Here is a 20946-nt window from a genome sequence, read left to right as displayed (position 1 = left end):
GCTTCTGTGTTCACGGCCAGAGCTTTTTTCATGAGATGACCGCTATTTGGAACACCTGCTCTCTGCTGCATCATAACAAACCGGGAGTAGAAAAAACTGTCTGAAACTCAGAGAGGAGAATGAATAGGTATAATAGGCCCACTCCTTCTCTTATTGAACTCAGTGTTTTGGATTTGTACTTTGAAGTATTATAGATCAAATACTAATATTGAACTTCTCTAGTCTCGTAAGAAGAGATATTTCAATTTTTCTTGTGTGAGGGTGAAAACATGATGTTGTCTAAGGAGAAAAACCATGCCCTAATCAACTGTAATTCTGTTAAAAATGACTAATGGGTTATTATGATTAAGCTACATAATACATATTCTGAAAAATACACTAAGATAAGAAGCACATGTGCTTTGTCTTCTCCTGAAGCGATTTAAACTGCAGGAGCAGAGTATGTCGTGCATTTTGGATCTGTAAATCGCAGCATAACCTTTGAGAGACTGTGGAGTGTGTACTTTTAAAAACTACAGTCAAACCGGCTGAATAATAGCACTGGACTTTTTCATGTTGCTTCCCCTTGGTGGGATTTGAGAATTTGAAAATCGCTCAAATCTGTTACAGCAGGGTTTTTTTTTCAGAAGTGAGAAAGGTTCATTCCTGTTTTCACGTGAAAGGGTTTTACTCATTAACAGCATGTTGAGATCTCATAAATGCAATAAAAATTACAACCTAAGAGACTGTCTAATATTATTTTTGTGGCGGTTAATCTCTTTTCCTTTTTTTATTTTGCATGAAACTACTGTAATAATTTTTAAACAGTCTGCCTATTTTTGATTTCAAGCTGGTCTCCCAGCTTGTAATAAGCAGCTCAAGATGAGTGGAAAGGAAAATCTATTTAAGATTTAATCTCATCAACAAAGCTAATTAAGGTTTCCATAATTAAAGTTCACTTAGTATTCGGTTCTTTATCTTCAGGTGGGTGGACGTACAATGCTCCCAATCCGCTGGATGCCCCCTGAGAGCATCATGTACAGGAAGTTCACGACGGAGAGCGACATCTGGAGCTTTGGCGTGGTCCTCTGGGAGATCTTCACCTATGGGAAACAGCCATGGTATCAGCTGTCCAATAGCGAGGTGGGTTGCAGTGGAAAAAAACATTATAAAATTGCGTTGCAAAATTTCGGTAGCCCTTTCTATTACAGCTTGGTAATAATGTGGTAATAACGTGGTAACAAGGCACATACACTCATGTAATAATGTGGTAATAGCAGGGTAACAAGGCAGAAACAAGAGTGTAATAATGCGGTAAAAGTTATTACACCTCAATTACAAAGTAAGACCAGTTGATATTAAAGTAATATCATAGTAATATTCCACTAACATTATGTAATGAGATAATAAGGGCCCATAACTGTGGCTATTAACTGATTATTACTTTGTAATTGAGTCGTAATAACTTAGAAATTACCAAATTATTATTAATTATATCATTCTTGTTTCTGCCTTTTTACCCTACTATTACCACTTTATTACTAAGCTTTAATAGAAAGTGCTATCAAAGTTTTGTTCCAGCTAGCTTTGCTTTCACACCGCAGTGCAGTGAAGAACTTAAAGCAACGTACCTTCATCCTGCTGTCTCTACCTACATGGGTTGTGCGCTCTCTGTACTTCACACTGACTGTTCTGATGATGGGCATGTGCCTGATGGCACCAGTTAGCCTTCAATCAGCACATAGTTTTTAATCTAAATGAATGGAATTTTAATTGGTCACCTGGATATAAAAATGACCTTCAAATTTAATTGAAAAAGCTTCAGAAAGTGTGGTGACTGTGTCCTAAAATACCATAACCAAAAAAGCTTAATTTCTGAAAATACTGAACAGATTCCATATTGGTTCGTGTTATGGATACAATAAACCAAATAAATATTTATTAAATTAACAAGAAGTAGTAGATGTTTGCAACTTCACTGTTAAAACTAGTCTAATGTGCAAATGCGCAGTGCAACAACATGAATATTAATTGGTTCATTTGGGGTCAAGGGTGGGACAACCTCCATTTGTGGGGTTATCGTAGAGCGCCAGTCCTTCCTCTTTATATGATGTCTATGGCATTCTCTCACTCAGCCATAAACACCTGTGAGCTGTGTCACTTTGAGTAGTTTTTTTTACTTTGATGTCAACACACCTTATTTCAGTACAAATTTGATTTGCTGTCATGGTATGATATCGTGTAGTAGTGTAAAAACCAAGTTTCAGTTGGATCTGGACTAAAGTCCCTCCAAGACTTTGGTTGTTTGGTCTGGACCCGGGTCAAGGAGAGGTTTCACATTTTGAAGTGTTAGTTTATGTCAGACTGAAAAGTAAGTCTGGACCAAACATGTTAGGTTTGATAGTTTCTTTAGATGACAAGACTGACAGCACTTATTTATTGGGAAATCACATGAAGCTGGAGCAAATAACTAGTTTAGTTTAGTCCCACTGGTTGGCTAGAAAGGAGGAAAACCATTCACAGTGTGGCCATGGGTGTAACCAGGCTTTAGAAATTAGAGAGGTCCACATTTTGTTTTTCTTGTAATGTTTAATATTTTAGGGTTAGCACCTGTGCTAGAAGGTCCTAGAGTTGCAATACAATCAAAACCATAAATTTTAAACACTGAGGACTTGATTTTATACAGCTTGTCTCTTTTACAGACCTCTGTAAAAGCGACAATGAGACAATTGTTTTATAGACAATATAAAACCATGAAATAAAAAAAATTCTTTTACTTGAAATTAAAATGGCACAAAGGAGAAGGCTACCGGCCCTGACTCTCCTGTGTCTCTGATTCACTCCTTATACCTACAACAACCAGTTATCATTTCACTGAGTCATGCATAAAAGCCATCTCACGTCGTGATTTATAACAATATACAGTATTTACTTACTTTTAATTACTAAGGTCCAGACTTTGGTAACCTTATAGCTACCGGTAGTTACAGCTATGAATGTAGCTGGGCAGTCTCGTCCAGTTCACAGTGGTTTTTTCTGAACGTTATGTTTTATATGCAGACATGCACATCATATCACTCCTCCATTCTAATTTTCCGTCGGATTTCAAATGAGCAATTTTACCAAATGTTAAAAATGTTTCCAAAAATGATATGTGAAAGTTTTTGTAGGAAAGAAAAATCACTCACTGCAGTTATTACCCCTCAAGGATTCACCAATTGCTTTATTTTTAAGGATTATGATCTATGCATGACTGCTGGACATAAACTGGATATCCTTTTTATGTGGTTTGTGTAAATGTATGTAGCTTTGCCCAGAAAGAGTTGCTAGGTCCAGGTTTCAGAGTGCTTCCTTGCTGCATGTTCAGGCTTTAGTATTTCACTTTTTTAGCCTCGAGTTCAACACTGTGTGCTTACATTTCTTGATTTCAACTATTTATTAAGATAATGTCAAAACAATTAAAACAAACTGCATGAGTGGTGGTCGGCATGTTGTGGAAAACATGTTTAATTTAAATTCTGACTGTTCTGCTAATAGCATATACTAGCAAGCAACATTAAGTAGGATACAGAAAAATAGTTAACTGAAATCTTTAAAAAATTTCACTTATGCACAACTTGACAGCCTACTTTTCCTTTGTTACACTTTTTTTTAACAAGCAAACGAGGTAAGCTAGTCAACGAGCTAACAACAAGGTAACAAGCTAGTCAAGCTAATTGTAGTTTGCGTCGTGGTTCGTACTTGCAGATGTAAAAAAGGCAGACAATGTTTATATAAAGTTTAATCAGAGCATAAGAAAGAACTTTTCTCACTGTTGTGTGGAGTTTGTAAGTAATTTGTTGAGTCTTTTGTTCTTTTAATAAATGAAGTCAGCTTGAAGTAACTTCATTCTTGAACATGCGCTAATGCAAATACTTCTGTAAATAGCAGCCTGAAATGTTTTGGTGCCTTCACAGAATTTAAACTTGCAAAACAAAACATTTTCACTACAGTCTCAGATACTTTACCCGGTGCTCTTAAACTAATCAATAAATTCATAGTAATTAAGGGCGGTCCAGTCTAGCCTTTTCAGCTCAAGCACCAAGAAGTGGGACTCCATTGTGACCACAGTGATGCTATTACAGTCTGTAGCCCTCTCTCCTTTCAAGAGAAGGGTAGATCACTTTTCCTTTGCACTCAATTCTAATCTCATTGGCTTTCATTTTTGCCCCTGGCTAATGAGAAGTAACCTCGTTAACCTAATCCGTCTCGTCCAATGAAGGACAGGTAAAATTATCATGTTGCCTAATAAGTCAGTGGTGGAAATAAATCATCCCAAAATACTGACGTGACAGGCTGTGACGGCGGCGGACAGCATGAGTCTGCGTTCTGATTGATAGGCCATTTTGGTGCAAAGTGGCTGAGCAGCGACAGGCCTCTTGTGATCACCGGATCAGGCCGAGGTTAACAATGAAGAAGAGAGTCGCAGAGCACAGTGAAATCCTCTCTCTTATCCTCGACAGTGATGTATCCACTAAGCAACAAGAGCGTGTGAACTGAATCAGTCATTGCAGCGATTAGTGTCGGAGCTGGAGGTTGTTCATATTTCGGTGGCTCTCATTTGACTGCGAGGTCACAGCTAATTGACACATATTTGTGAATCTGTAGATAGTGAGGTTATTGTGCTGTTTATTAAAACATATTGTCCTTGGTGCAGCACATAGATATTTGGTGGTTCAGAAAGTCTCCGTGAATAAATCTATTGCATGCTCTTTTAAGGTTTGCTTTATAAGGTTTACATTTATCTCACTCTTCAAAGGTTTTTTTGTTTGAATGTTTTTGCTATTACTAACTTTTATAAACATCAGTCTATCAGCTGTTGTATTTTTCAGGCAGTGTATACAGTTATTAAAAATAGTTTTACCAACTGCAGCATGCAGGTACACATCCATGCTGTAATACTGAATAATAGTCTTTTTCTTTATGGTCCTTTCACTATATTCAAATGTAAGTTTCTACTTTGTGGTATTTTTACTTTATTTATTTTCCAGTTATTATCACTGACTACCAAAGCATCTAACCCCCGACTCTATATATTACAAAGCATTCAGTGCTCATATTTAAATATTTAAATCTGATGACAGTAACGTGTTTAAAAAAATAAAATGCAAGGATACATCTCACAGAGGAGAATCTTTCCTTTTCTCCATCAGTTGGAGTTTCAGTGCTGTGTAAATGACGTGTGTGGAAAAATAGTTTCACAGCCTAACAATGACATGCCTCTGTCTTTTGTTATTATTAAAGCATCAGAGAATCCAGAGAAGTCTCTGCAAGTGATGAGGCTGAATAAATGACCTTCAGATGGCAAATATCTGAAAACCTTTGTGGGTGAACACAGTTTTTCACATCACCCACAAATGCAAGTTTAAAACACCAAGACGGATCCTTTAAGGCTGCTTTCCTTTCAGCTCAAATCCTACAGAGAGCAAACACATTTAACTTTCAGAAATACAGAAACTGATCTCCTCAGCTCACAAAAGCTTACTATGAGGTGATGCAGTTGATACGAGTTGCACTTTCAGTTGTATCTTCAATTAAATATAAGCTTTCATTGATTTAAAGCTGCATTCTGTTTGTTTTACATCCGAACTTATTTTCACATTCTGACCAAATAAAGGTCTGAAAATAGGATTTAACTTGACTCTGGCAATGAACAGCCATGTTTAATATTGTTAACAGCTCCTTACAAAGATAATAACTTCAAACATAGAGATTCCTGACGACCCTCACTGGTCAACTTTTATTAGTACGGAGTAATTCTACAGAAGGGCCTTGCATCTTTGAAGTACTAAACTTAAAAAAACAAACAGCGTGTCTTTCCAGGAACGATGCTTTGTCATCCTGGGCAATAAACCGAGCAGCATAAACATTTCATTTAGAGACTAAATGTGTGCTTGCATGCTCGAGGTTTGGAGGGAGTACCAAGGACACTTAGTGCTAGAGTTTAAAATGTTTTTAGTGCTTTTAGCACCATACAGATAATTGTTATCCTCAGCTGTATTCAGGTGAAGCCGTGACTGTCAGAGAAAGATTTTCTTGGTTTAACAAATAAAAACCAAGACCAGAGCTGCATCAGCGTTGGACAGATAAATATAAAAAGATATTATAGCTTCTGCCCTCCTCACAATGTTGACAGGTTAATTTTTTATGTGTATAAAAAAACTTCTCAGTACATGTCATCACCGCTTGTTTCTTTTTAAATAGAAACTAATAAACAAGAAACAACAACTAAACTTTGCTGTAAACAACTTCTCCCTCCTGCTTTACAGCTGTAGACTTTTGCAAACATCCACCACCTGCCCACCTCACTATTCTAATAGCATGTTATTCATTAATTCTCTAACCCCACGTTTCTTCTGAATGGGATCTGTAATGTCTGATCAGGCTGCTTTTGTTAGCTTTCTTGTTTCATGTTCAATGCTGGAAGCGAGTCGATGCAGCCAGTGGATCCACGGTGCTGATTTACAAGAAAACTGCCCTCACTGAGTGAATTACTGGTGCTAAAAGATGATGATGCTGCGACGTCACTGTGTTGTTCTTCTGACAACAACAAATGGACCAATCACATTGTTGTGCTTTGTGTTGGATGGGTGAATGCAACACAGAACCTTCACATACAGAAGCTGGTTTCTTGTACTCAGTGTGTGAAATAAATTTAACAAACTTTACATTTTAAGTTGCATTTTGGTTCATTTTTAAAAAGGTGATCCTTTTTACAGCAGTAAGCATGTATTTAAAAAACTTTCAGGCTTTATAGCAGTCAAACTTCTCTCATTTGCAGACTTTGCTTCCTGCTCAACATTAATGACTGAAGAAAAAGGTTTTGCTCATTTTTGATGTGAAACTTTTAGATCAGACTCAGATATAAAGGACTGGTAGGCTCTAACTCCATTAGAAAGCCCATTAATAAGACGATGTGAACAGAAGCCCTGAGAACAGATTAAGAATGCGTCTTTTATTCTGGCCATTAAAAAATGTATTTTTCCCTCCTGTTCCACAGGCCATTGAATGCATCACACAGGGACGGGAACTGGAGAGGCCACGCACCTGCCCGAAGGAGGTCTACTTGCTGATGCAGGGCTGCTGGCAGAGAGAGCCCCAGCAGAGGATGGTCATGAAGGACATCCACAGCCGTCTGCTGGCCCTGGTCAAGAACCCCCCGGTTTACCTGGATATCCTGGGCTAGAGGGGCCGAGGGCTGGGGAGGTTGGATTTTTGATTTGCGATATAAAACTTTAGTCTGTTACTCATTTAAGTTCAACTGCATTCTGCTTTTCCAGCTGTGATGCTTCGTGGGCAGTAACATCTGCTTTGACCTTTTTGGCTGCAGTTTTGCCTCATTCTAGCTCGACTTTGACCCCTTAACTGGTTACTGCCCCGTCCTTCTCTGGAAACCTGTCACATGTTTACCAAAGTGTTTAATGTTTATCTGAGGTGGGATCAGTCTGATGGAGGAGCGTGCATGGATAAGAACTAAAATAACTGCATAGGCTCTTGCTGGGAATCTACTGCCACATGGTGTCTGGAGTCCCTTCATCAGCTGAGCTGCGACACATTTTAAATGACTTTTAGCTGACGTGCTTGTGTTGGTTTAGAAAGCAAAAACTCGTTTTACAGATCTTAGTACAGCAGATAGTCATTTGTATAGTACCGTCACTGATTTTGGATAAGTTTTGATATAGAGGGTTATTAAGAAAACAAAGAAAAAAAGCTTTCATTGATGTATATAAGATAGTCACAGCCAAACTTTGTTTCTCACGTGTCAGATTGAGTGTATCATATGAATATTTTTCAGAAAAAAAAAGAAGAACAAGATGTCAGACGTTAGCAGTGAAAACGTTTCCTGGTATATCAACGACTGTGTTTACATTTAATTACTGTCAAATATGAACTTCCAAAGAGCGACTTTTCAGCCTGCGGCCGCTATTGGGACTCGCTCAGGAGCGGATTTTGGACAGATCAGCCATGTTTAACATGCTACTGTAACGACCTTCAGAATCAAAGTGCTGCAGTGAAATTTGGTAAGGGGGCAAGCTGGTGGGGAGGTGACACCCCGAGAGGTAACAGATGGGTTAAAGCGAGACTCCAGGAGGAGAAGGACAGATGGCACTGAAAGTGAAACTGGAGGTGAACCCACCACCGTAACATTTGTCATTCCACCAAATGGGGCATTGAGAGGGTGAAAGACCGGGTGTGTAAACCCCTGCGATGCCTTTAAGTGTACATACTGTGTGTATATACTCTGTATTAATGTCTAAAACAAAATATATATATATATATATCTTCATGTATTGTTACTCCAGCACTTTGTATATTGTCTGCCCTTAAAAATAAACAAACTTGATTAAAAAAACGAGGCTGCAGTGTTCGCAGGAACATCCCTCTGCATCAGTCAATCCATCATTATCGTATGCTTCAGACTGAACAATGATTTGGACTCTTGTCTGTACTTAAAGTTAAACATCTTAACAAGGCTATTCAAGAGCCTTCTATTATTTTGACGAACTAATCAGCAACCTGCGACGTCTCCACGGGATGCTCAGCAGACGGTTATTGAAAAGGAATAATCAAGTTTCATATTGCTTTACCGCGGGCCCTCCAGCAAACAAACACCCTCCAAAACCCAACTCTCTCTTTCTCTTCATCTCTCTGCCTTGCCCCCTTCCTTCATCACCACCACCACCCTCCCTCGCTCCATCACTTCGTATGCAGAGCGCCTCCGGGGAGTAGTAATGGATTGTGAGTAATGCTATCATCCCCTTCTTTCTCTCGACCTCCTCTGGCGTACCGGGAGGGGGATGAAAAACACTTGGACCTGTGTCTGGCTCATTGTTTCTTGTAGTGTCTTACAAGCAGATTCTGGGGAGATAGGATTAGTACACTCTGTAGTATTTGTCCCTGTTATCCTTAAGGGCTCCATTTGTGGTTTCAGAATGAACCTTTTTAATAAGCACTCGAGGCTCCACCTTGGTTGGATGTGGAATATGAGTATAATAAAAGCTGGAAATGAGGCCATTTTTAAAATGGAAGTCCTATTAGAGCTTTGCAGCAGGATACTTTCCTTTTCAATCTTCCACCTAGTCATAATGCATGTATACAGGATATTGATTTCTTATGGTAATTATTTCTTCATGATAATGGTGGTGCCGATTCATTTTGGTCTACTGCTAATAATAAACCACTCAACGTGCTTTACCGTCCATCCTGCAGCGAGAGATTAGAGAACAGGAAGAGAAATGATTTAGTGAATCAAACCAAAGCAGAAGAAACCTGCACAACCTGAGAAGAAGTAATGTGAGATAATCTGCAGATTAAAAATATTCACACTTACAAATGGCTACGCACAACTATTTCACATCCCCACATTTAAAAGGTCTTATTATTATTGACCCTCAATTCAAGGCTTTTAAAAGCAAACGCATCACCTCTGTGAGGGGGTTTGAGACTCCAACAACAACACTCAAAATACATTTTGAAGTCTGCAGATTTTCTCGTCCAGCAGCTGGTTTTTCCTGCAGACAAATGTTCCCTCTGAGCCTGCGGTTCATTTCTTTACAGATAAAGGCTGCTCAGCAGCGACAAGCACCTCAAACTTAACAGGATGTGTTTGCTGTACTGTTCTGCCCTCTGCTGGCCAGTCAGGCACACTGCTCTGATTCCAACAAACGTTGAAGTGAGGATCTGCAGTCATTCATCGAGAAAAGACAAATTGTGAATAAAGACACAGTGACCAGTTGCATATATTTAACAGATTACTGGGTAATGTGGGAAGTCCTTTTGTGTACAGTTTCCACTGTTACATTAAGTGAAATCAGATTACTGAAAAAAAAAAGAAAGTTTGCTTTTTGATATCACTCCATACAATAATTCCATTTATAAAAGGTTTCATTTATTACACAAATCTAGTAGAACAAAGCAGCAAATTACAAATTACACACGGCAAAGAACAAAGGATTTATACATTTCAAGAGTAGTTTGTGTTTTGTATCAAAAGAAAAACTTGTATAAAACATTAAAAAAAAAAAAGGCACCAATAACTTTGCCCCTCTTTTTTAAAATTCAATGGTTCCTCCTACTCTTGTCTTTGCGCTTCTCATCACTCAACATCCATCCATAAAGTGTTTAGAAAAATGCCACAAGTGCTCGCTTTTCCGGCTGTTATCGCCCTGAGGGTAACCGTGATCTGGTCTGGAGAAATCATTGATACGTTGGTCAAATAAGTGCAGATTGAAAAAAAACAAAAAAAACAAAAAAAACAACGATGACGTGAGCATGACTGAGTTTTAGAACTCTGGCACGTCTGCAAACAGTAAACGGCTGCGAATGAGTAAGATGACACGAAAATTCCCCCCAGACAAACACCAGCTCAGAAGTAAAGGCTTCCAGACAAGTCTAGTAGAATCGCATTAAGTCGGTAATGATGCAATTCCAAGAATCAAGAGGCTCAAACAGAGGAATGCTGTAAGATGATGCCTGTAGAGAAAATAAAATTGATCCACGCCTGGCAGGGGAGGAGATAAAACAAAGGAACACCGATGGCAGTGTCTGCCATGGAAAGGAAGATGTGACTTTATACTCTGCACACTGACCTCGAACACATCTTAAAAACAAGTGCTCTAATATAAATGTGTGTGTGCGCTTTGTGATTCTACACACTCGCCGCCGACATTTCTACTTCAGCGTCCGACATGGACCTGTAACACACCTCAGTCCTATAATATCACATACATTTGCCCTCTGATCAACTTCTCCACCACGAGTGTTAAAAGATGCGTGTGTAAACGGCGATGATGAAGTAATGATGATGTAAATCTGTCCCATAAAAATGCTCAACAATGGGTTTAATACAGTACAAGCACGACAAGCATCAGTGCTACAACTGAGAGGTTTAGTAACGTAAGACCCAGCTTCAATCCTGTATTATATAACAGTATTATGCGACCTTATATGTTGATTAATGACTTGTTGGATTAATGGATCTTATCAAGTTTTTTTGTGCATTATTGGGAGTAAATTTCTCTTTACACAAGTGAGAAATATCCAAAATAGCCTTTTTAAAAAAAACAAAAAAACAACAACAATAACAACAGCTGCAGCTCATTTCTTTTTCCCCCCCTTTTGTCAAAAAAAGGCTGAAAATTATTTGGGAACAAAAGAGAAAAAAAAGGGGGGCCGCAATACAATTTATTTGCATTTGTCAGGCCCAGTTTTGGAGATATTAGCTTCTCTTAAATCTGCTGGAACCAACTGGCATTCGCCGCTTTGTGCTTGAATTACACAAAAAATATACTTTGAAAACTGAGCAGCACTGTCTCTTTCTACAAATCATAATCAAATAAATAGAGAAATTGTAGTTTTAAATTCACTTCATTTCAGTTTCAGTTAGATTTCAGAGATGATCTGCTTTCAGTTTGGTTTTTGTTGGTTTTGTTGACTCACACACGTCAACACCAAAGACTGAAACACCTGTGACAAATTTCACTGTTAAAGACTAAAATGAGAGACTTTTTAGTTTTGCAATCACTAAATATTGCTTAAATGACGTTAAATAAATGTTCTTTTTTTCTCGTTTTAGTCAGTAATAACGGCCGTGGCCAGTTTTACAGGACAGTAAGAACTACTTTCTTTCAGCTACAAGCTACACCCATGATGGGAAGCGTGCGTTTGTGATACTGTATAAACACCGACCTCTTCACCCCTCAGCTGAGCTCTGTTAACGAGCACCAGATGTAGAAAATAGCAGAAAGAAAATAGTTCCTGTGTGAAACGTTTTGCAGGGGCGTGATTTCTAGAAAGAGACAATTACAGCTGAGTTATTTCTGAGCACAACGAGGCAAATATGAAGTCAGTTTATCAAGACAAGGCAGAGAACTTTTCAGCAGATATCTCCAAAACTGCGAAGCTCACACAAAACCAATCTAGATGGTCCTGCAAAGTGCAGTTTAGAGTCCCAATAATGGTCAAAACTACTTGATAAGATGGGCCTTCTTTTCAGTGTTATTGTTAGCTCACCTATCTGATACAAAAACAAAACAAAAAATAAACTGTCTTCCTTTCCGTTAATGCAGCTACAACAAGCAATAAATATTCTATAAATAGAAGAGTGGTAAATGGTCACAAGATACCTAAAGTATAGGAAAGGTTAATAGTTTGCAAAGTCCACCAGATACTGCAACAACACAAAGCTCCCACATTAATATCATCCCAGGCTATGGCTAGCTAACTATACATCTCTCCTCCCTCCATTCCTCTTAATTCAACCAGTAGTTATTATAAACCACACATGCTGGAAATTTCTCCAGATTCGAAATATTACAAACTGGTTTTATTTATGTATTTATTTTTTGCTTGTAATTTTAAGTGCTTTTCCCCGCTTTACCTGATAGTTCAGAGTGGATCTTATGAGACGTGATGGAAAGGTAAAATGGTGCCATTTGCTCAGAACATAAAATTGTTGAAGACCTTCAGGGGGCATGAGGCCACTATAGTGTTGCCATGGGAACACCAAATGGTTATAAAAATGGTACCTGTCTTTTAATCACCGCAGCACTGTAACCTGTGGCAGATTGTAGGGTTCATAATAAAGGCAGGCAATCAAAAAGAGAACCACACTGGTCTGCAAATCAATGCCAGTCAGAGTGGAATCAATAGGTAGATATATAAGAGCCGGCAATCCAGTCTGCATCACGTTATGAAGAGGTGAACATGTGTTGTCCATGCTGCTTTAACGCACAGGACAACTTCACTGACCAATGTGTCCAGTTACAGAGAATATTTCAATAATCACTGAATAACAGAAACAGAGTTTCTGACGCTGTTAATTAAAAAAAGAATCCCTGCAAATTGTGACATTGTTTCCAGTTTGAAGCTTGTAGTGATCCACTGCAAACAGGCACTTAGGTGTCGTGTTACCACAGCTTGCTTCCTTCAACCCAGAGCCTTTTTCATATAAGTCAGCAATGAGAAGCATAAAAACAAACAATCATTGGTAGATGTGTTTTCAGCCTCACTTCCATTAACACCAGAAAAAGGCTTTGATAACCGTGTCTGGGTCCTCAGCTTCTGCGTAAACACACGAACACGTCAGACGTGCAACGCTGCCGGGACATGGAATATAAAGTGAGAAACTAAAGGTGTTAAACAAGCACTACTGTCAACTGTAGTTGCTGAGACAGACAAACCGCTGAACCTTTCCTTTGGAAAGCGAATCAGCTTTTATGAGGCGGAAAACGCCCCGCCCTCACTGCTCCTTGCACCCGCAGGTGGATGAGTGTGGCTGGTTGGGGCTGCGGCACGGTTTCCAGAGCAGCGGGGCGCTGAAAATGCCGATTATTCCGAGGTTGATGGCGAGGCTGATGGCGAGTGCCCCGATGGTCCCAAGAAAAGATGGCATCATTCCGTGGTTCAGGAGCCACGTCCTCCGCGATGTCATGTCTGCGATCACACCCTCCATCTGGAAGTGGGACCCCACCACAGCGCTGACGTGGAAGAGCTGGTGGCTGTGGCCTTTGGGAAGGAAAGATGAAACAAAAACAGTCGAGTCAAGTCGCCGAACTGAATGGGCGAGTCCAACAGTAAAACTATGGCGTCGCTACTATCCAGAGCAGCTTTGAATTATTCACAGTTTAAAGTAATCCTCGTTTGCTTAGACTGGGTTTTTGATGTGGTTTGAAGCTTTGTGTCTGTGAAGGTTCTCAGTCATCCAGGTCATCGTACTCAAAGGAGCTTGCAAAGAAAAGCGTCTGGAATTCTTTAAGTTACTTGAAGACGTTTCACCTCTCATTTGAGAAGCTTCTTCAGTTCTAAGGTCAAATGGTGGAGAGTCCCAGATTTAAACTCGCCACCATTTGACCTTAGAACTGAAGAAGCTTCTCAAATGAGAGGTGAAACGTCTTCAAGTAACTTAAAGAATTCCAGACACTTTTCTTTGCAAGCTCCTTTGACGTTTGAACCTTTGACTAAACCATCTCGTGATTCATAGGGTTACAGTCCTGTCAACAAAGCCATCATAAAGCTGTATGATACACTGTCCTAAGCCGGGAATGATAACACTCCACATATTAGAGAAAAGAAGAAGCAGGAATAAGGCTATCCTCTGAGGACCGGGAGGCAATGTGCAATTTTCAATAGTCCTTAAATAACTCTGCTGTGAACATTGTTGAAATATTTGATACTTTATTTCACTCGTCGTTGAGTCCTAAAGGGATGCACGCTCCAAGTGTTGGAGATGGTGTGGATCATCAGGAGCTTATGTTTTGGAGACGCTTAACACACAAAACACTGAATATATCATTTAAGACATTTAAGAGTTTGTACCTAAAACACTTCCGTGCCATGAAGCTGAGGAGAGATACAAAACTTCTTAGACTGCCAGTAAAAAAGTGTATAACCAGTAAATTCAGCACCACCCTCAGCTGATGGAGCTCTACAGGAAATATTTCTTTCAACAAAGGAATGATGGACTGGAATAACTGGAATTTCTTTTTTTTGTATTCGAAAAGTTGGGAAAGACCCTTTTTTAATATCTAAGCACTCAAAGGAGCTTGCAAAGAAAAGCGTCTGGACTTCTTTAAGTTGCTTGAAGACGTTTCACATCTCATCCGAGAAGCTTCTTCAGTTCTAAGGTCAAATGGTGGAGAGTCCCAGATATAAACCTAGTGGGAGTGACCCCCCACAGAGGGACAAAAGGACCCCCTGATGATCCTCTAATCGCCTGAGCCAAGGTGGGAAACTGGGCGTGGGTCCCAATCAGCCAGAGTTTCGGGTGTGTTCATTGTGAAACCTGGCCCCACCCTATCATGTGATTTCCTGAGGTCAGATGGCCCAGGATGTGAGTGGGCGTTAAGGCGTCTGGGAAGGGATCTCAAAACTGGATTATAGATGGCAGAGAGTTGGTGTCGTAAACCACCGCCTCTGTTCAAAGATGGTCGCTCACAGTGGACATAGATGGCTTCTTTCACTCCTCTTTCAAACCATCTGTCCTCTCTGTCCAAAATGTGAACATTGGCCCTCTGTGGGGGGTCACTCCCACTAGGTTTATATCTGGGGGACTCCACCATTTGACCTTAGAACTGAAGAAGCTTCTCGGATGAGAGGTGAAACGTCTTCAAGCAACTTAAAGAAGTCCAGACGCTTTTCTTTGCAAGCTCCTTTGACTACGATGACCTGGATGACTGAGAACCTTCACAGAAATATCTAAGCACCATTTCCTAATAAACAAATCTTTAAAAATCTCTTCTTTTCAAAGATTAACAAATGCAGCAGCTTTTTGTCCGCCTTCAGAGGCGTTTGAAACAATGACACTTGTGTGAAACCTCACCAGAGAAAACAAAACAATCCACCGAGCAAAGAAAGGTTTGCGCAGGTTTACACACCATCATTCCAAAGCCTGTTTGATATCGAGCCATTATTTAGCGGCAATTGTGCAGCAACCAGCAGGGAAAACATTCAAAAACAAGCAAAGACAATAGAAGGCAAATGTAAGCGTTGCAGTCCCACACGGAGGCCAAACTAAAGAACACGGTGCTTAGAGAATAACGCTGACCCTCCCAAAGGCCTTTCCCAAACTATTGTTCATAAACTTACATGTATTCATATCTTGGAGCGAACTCAATGAAAACAGAGGCTTCTAAAACTTCAAAAGCTTTTGTATGTGCACTTGAATGAGACTCATTTGGTTATTTTTCTTCGTCTTTTAACTGGCATTAAGTTTCGAAAGTGTGTTCCAAGCTGTACTGAGCGCCACCAAAGGACGTACCGAAGTAGTCGAAGCACCCCGGGGCCAGTCTCTCCGGGAGGTGGGCGGTAAACAGAAAACAAGTGAGGAAGGCGAAGAGGAGGTGGTAACAGTGATTGGACAAGGCGCCGGTTGGACTGCAGCTTCCACCGCAGCACAGAAGAATCTAAACACAGGGGGAAAAAACCGATTCTATTATTGGATTAAACACAGATTAACACTGATTGTCGGAGCATTACTGACCCAGACAGAAAAGTGACTTGCATAATGCACAAACTAATGAGGAATAGTGTAGTGATTAGGGGAATTAACTGATGGCAAACATTTGTATTAGATAAACAAAGGAAATCAGATTCTGGGATAGTGAGCCAAAGTCCGATTACATTATTAAAGAGTGGCACTTATCAGCGTTTATGTAATGACACAAACAAACAGACCAACACAAGCTGTGGCTTTTGAAAAAGATACTTGTTCAGAGTGGAAATTAAGGTCAAATTAAGTAAGAGAAGAATGCAATTATGCAAGTGTATTATACGCCACTTTCTTCCTTTCAGATGTCGGAGCAAACTCTGTGAACTCAATTACTCAGCAGCTTGATATAGAGAAGAATCTACTGCCTCCAGATATATACAGAAACGACAAACACATCACACAGTCTGCAACTCCCACTCTGTGGTTTTCCTCCAATTTCCAGCTCCTTTGTAGTGTCAAAGAAATAAAATAAAACCTTCACGAGATGAAAAAGATGAGAATCTTCCAATATAACCCCCCCCCCCCCCCCCTCTCTTTTTTCACTGGTGCCAGGCCTAAAAATGAAACAGGAGGAAAGCACAGACCAGCAGAGCGAACAGGACCAGCCTTTCATATCGATCATTAATTAATAAAAGGAACCATCACCTTTGTGTATGGTGCTATGGTATAACCGAGTACGAGTTGAGCTGATGAGTAAAAGAAGACTATATATTTGTTGATTTTATAAAACATCTGAACACAGAAATGCTGTAGAAAGTCAGAAACAGTGAAAGTCTGTGAGCTGAGAGAGTGTGAGCACCATCACTTCACTTTTCGGTCTCCTTTAACGTGACTTACCCTGTAAACCAGAGGGACGGTGTCAAAAATAAATGGGACGACAAATGCTATGGTCCGAAGGGCTTTACTTCTCTTTGGGAACTGCAACTCCAGGAACCTGCGGAGGCCAGCAGAGGGCAGCGATCATTTCACTTTGTCATCTCCTCGCCTTTCAAAGTAGCGCGTGTCAGCCCAACTTGTCGAGAAGCTAATGTAAGCCCTACAGCTATGCAAGAGTAAGTCCCTCTGATCATATTACTCCTTGGCTTTGGTGCACCCTGCGTTCACGACACTGAAAGAATACAGAAATCAAATACTGTTGCAGATTAGGATCAGGCCGTTTACATTTGACTTAAAAGACACCAAAGCGCTGAGGATGCAAAATGGGGGAGGGTCACTTGCTCAGTGTGACCCTTCTGAAGTTTGTCCTGATAAAGTTCAGGAGTTTTGGACACGGTTCACTAAAATATTTGTAGTATTTAACCAATGCAAACTCCATGCAGATGCAGTATTTGTCAGTATGAGAGGAAGACAACCTAAGTAAACTAAACTATTCTCATTATAGACTCTTCTCATAAGATGAAAGCCCAAGGGGGAGCTCTCCCTTCAAGCACGCACTGTTGAGCTGGCAGGAGTACCAGCCTTAAAAGTCCTATAAACTATTCTGAATTCTAAATATTTGGCTTTTGCAGGTGGTTCCTTAGCTGGGCCGCAGGCATGGACGACTTCTATTTTGCTTTGTTACTGTACACAGGATAGATCACTGAATTTCCTGAAATACCTCTTTCTTTAAACATACCAGTACACTACACATGAAAAAAAACGGAGTTAAGGCAAACTGTTGGTGCAAGGAAGGTGTCGAGGGCAAGCCTACGCTTGAAGCCACTGTGGTGTTCGCCATAGTCACAGTCCAATAACTCCAGCTGTACTTATCTTGTCCATTTAACAACTTTATTGGATTCCATCGTTTGTATTTGTTGTTCAACAGTACTTAGTATCCAACGTCATTTTACATAAAATCACACAAACGGTTTGATCCTTCCGACCAACAATACCTGACGCTAAGTACATGTGTCTAGCTTAAATACAGTCCCATAAACACACCATGCTGTAAAAACACTAAAAGTGACCCTCAGCAGCACACATAAGGTAACAACACACAAAAAAAATGGCTGCTACAGGAGGAGCAAACAATTATTTGGAAATCTATTGTTCCACAGAAGTGAGCTACATTCAGTCAAACTCTGACATCCAAGTTTTTAAACTCACAAGGCTTATTTACCTTGATTTGTGCACGACTGTAAGATGCAGGATGCTCAAAGTTGAATTTTCTAAGCAAGCCTGAGGACAGAGAGGATGTAAACATCAGCTTCTTACCTGGAATAGCAGGACAGGCTGGTACAGAACACCGTGTTTCCGATGGCAATGGGAACAAAATGCTGATGAAGCCAAGTGTTTACCCAACACTCTGGCATGACGTAGTATCCGTAGCTTATGGCACATCCTGATTTAAAACAGGAAATTAAAAATATTTATTACATCAACTGACCCGAGAGAAGCCTGAACAACTAACAGCTGATAAATAAACATATTTCATTCTGACTGCAGGACAATAATGTCAGACAAAGAATTTCAGCTACAGAAACTGAGACAGTGAAACTTTTATTTTAAATATGTTGTTATTAATCCTCAAAATACCTGTGACGTTCCCCCCCCCCCCAAAATTCAAGAATAGATTCAAAGCACACAAAAAAATTGAAAGCTGCAACTTTATGCTACAGTGTCTTAAAAAACAAACAAACAAACAAAAAAAAAAACAAACAAAAACAATGGGGGGGTCACCAAAGAAAGAAAATTAGCATTTTACAAATAGTTTTTTTATTAATTAATATTACACTGGTGACTTCTACTTAAAAAAAAAGATCAAAGCAGAAAGGGAAGCATGTCATAGAGATCTTTGAAACTAAATGAGGCTGTTAACTAAAATCAAAGACTCTTATATGAAGCAGAAAAACAGTGCATAATATACGTGGGACTTGTAACCCAAATAAGTAGCTCTGATGTTTCTCTCTGGAGAAACGCCACAATCAAAGCTCTACCTGTGACCACCGAGTGTGCGCTGTGTTCTTTTTGTCCTGCAGTGACACCGCCTGCTGATCTTATTCCTGAGATGGACTTTTGAGCATTTTAAACTGGGTAAATCTTGGCCCTAAGAAGCTTTGTGGTAGATTACTAGTGAGCCAGCCATGGGCCAACCCCCCCCAAAAAACCAGGACTTCTAAGAGGGCCTCAGTTAATGTTTAACTGCTGGTTTGGCTGGTGGGATTCTATATATGTTACAGAGATCTCATATACACACATATATACTAGGGGTGCAACAATACACAAAATTCACGGTTCGGTTCGGTTCGATACTTTGGTGTCATGGTTCGATATTTTTTCGATATAAAAAAAATGTTCATGCCTTTTTAATTTGTCATTTATTAAATTTTCACGGCACATTCCGCACCACATCTCTGTGCGTTCATCATTTGTATGAAGCCAGCTCACCTCCTGCAACTACTTTTCCGAGAATACGCGCTTCTTTTGTGGTTCGGACTCCTGACATTTCTTTGGAATTGGAGGAACATCACAGTAATTGCTTAAAGGAGCTTCTTCAACATCTGTAAGAGTTCTAAACAAATGTCTGTCCTCCTCCTGAAAATCTTATGTATGCAAACACCCGTTGCAACTTCTTATCTTGTGCCCGTTTTTTATTTTGACAGCGAATGCGCACCTGCGGACCACTTATGTGCAGCCCTGGTTATTTCGCTTGTCATATTGCAGCCACAGAAATTCTTTTGTCCATGAAACCATAAAGCTGCACTTTCTTTTTGCCTTATAGTCTGATTTGTCATAACTTTTCCGTTTTGTGGTAAGTTTTTCTTTGGCTGTCACTTCTTCACCCTGACCTGTCTTATTTGGCTCAGCAGAACTAAAATATTGTGGCGAGCTCAGACAAGGAGGAGACGGAGGTGTTGTTTCGTCTTGCTTCCCGTGAGCTAGCCAGGGAGCACAGCCGTTTATTGACATCTGCAGAAGAACACTGCCGCTAGCTAACTGCTCAGCGCGGCAACAGCACAGCAACAACAACAACAACAACACCACACAGGGCGCCCTCTGACCCCGGAAGGACACACCGTCGCAGCGAGAGGGCGTCACCCGTCACTATGGCAACATAAACAAAACATAACTGTACAAACAGAACCCCGAACAGCCCTGATCCGCTACAATATATATCCTGCTGCTTTTACACACGCACTCACATAATGCTCAGCGATTCTCTGCGCGATCAACCTCTCACATGTGTAAGCTGCGGGAGATTTCACTTGTCATGTTTGCATAGTAAGCTAACGATTGATGAGACAAAGTCAGAGGAATTGGTGCGCAAATTATCATCACTCACCAATCAGTGCTGTCGCTCTCTATACACAGTTCGTGCATTGCAAAGTGAAAGCAAAAAAACAAGCGCAAATTCAAACGCGATTTCAATATGTCACATATTGACAGTGGCTCACCGATGCCAATGACATAATTACCCAGCTACATTTCCGAAAGAATGCAAAAGCATTGACATATATTTTTCCTTCCTACAATAGCCCGACGGGCAGGGTAGCCCGTCTGAAAAAAATCGCTAGCCCCAGGACGTCGGGCTAGCGATATTGCAAGCCCTGTATCTGATTGAGGAATCACTCATCTTTGGAAAAGAGAGTTTATTACAGAGAAATGGCTCTTTCCAAAATAAAAGCTATACTATACGCTTCTTCTGGGCTATATTCTCAGCAGCATAAGGAGAATCATGTGCTAACAGCTGTCTAAATGACTGGCTAAAGTTAGTAGCATGCTTGTTGTTTTTGTCTTTGCACTAGGATGATGTAAATGTGCAGTCATATTCGTTGTGTTCCCACTAGTGCTTTCAGGTTAATCTCGTTGAAATGACCTTAATGCCACAACACGGCAAATCTCCGTTAACGAGCTACCGCTCCGTGCATGGGGCTAGACGGCCAACACGTTAACGAGCTAACTGCGCTAACACACTAGTTCCCACCCATGTAATTGAGCATTGCATGGCACATCCAACATAC

At 40.2% G+C, this 20946-nt stretch overlaps 2 protein-coding genes across 5 annotated transcripts in view; one reads left to right on the top strand and one right to left on the bottom strand.

The window, feature by feature from the left end:
- Positions 1-8369, top strand: part of ntrk1 (neurotrophic tyrosine kinase, receptor, type 1) — a 59908-nt gene extending 51539 nt beyond the window's left edge. Inside the window, exons 16-17 of the mRNA XM_085423842.1 lie at positions 964-1122; positions 7019-8369. Of these exons, the coding sequence (XP_085279968.1) occupies positions 964-1122; positions 7019-7204 (345 nt within the window). The 3' untranslated portion in view covers positions 7205-8369. The remainder of the gene's footprint in view (positions 1-963; positions 1123-7018) is intronic.
- A 1521-nt stretch (positions 8370-9890) lies between these two features.
- The window catches only part of paqr6 (progestin and adipoQ receptor family member VI), a 32135-nt gene continuing 21079 nt past the window's right edge, over positions 9891-20946 (bottom strand). For all 4 annotated transcript variants that reach the window (XM_085423843.1, XM_085423844.1, XM_085423846.1 and 1 more), the window contains exons 5-8: positions 18200-18326; positions 16844-16940; positions 15776-15920; positions 9891-13524 (exon numbers count right to left, since the gene is read on the bottom strand). In XM_085423843.1, the coding sequence (XP_085279969.1) occupies positions 13259-13524; positions 15776-15920; positions 16844-16940; positions 18200-18326 (635 nt within the window). In that variant the 3' untranslated portion in view covers positions 9891-13258. The remainder of the gene's footprint in view (positions 13525-15775; positions 15921-16843; positions 16941-18199; positions 18327-20946) is intronic.

The sequence above is a fragment of the Rhamphochromis longiceps genome, linkage group LG11 (genome assembly GCF_057381845.1).
Source record: "Rhamphochromis longiceps isolate RC_006_pf linkage group LG11, R_longiceps_female_GT1.1, whole genome shotgun sequence".
NCBI classification, from domain to species: Eukaryota; Metazoa; Chordata; class Actinopteri; order Cichliformes; family Cichlidae; genus Rhamphochromis; species Rhamphochromis longiceps.
This window is presented reverse-complemented; position numbering and strand designations above follow the sequence as displayed.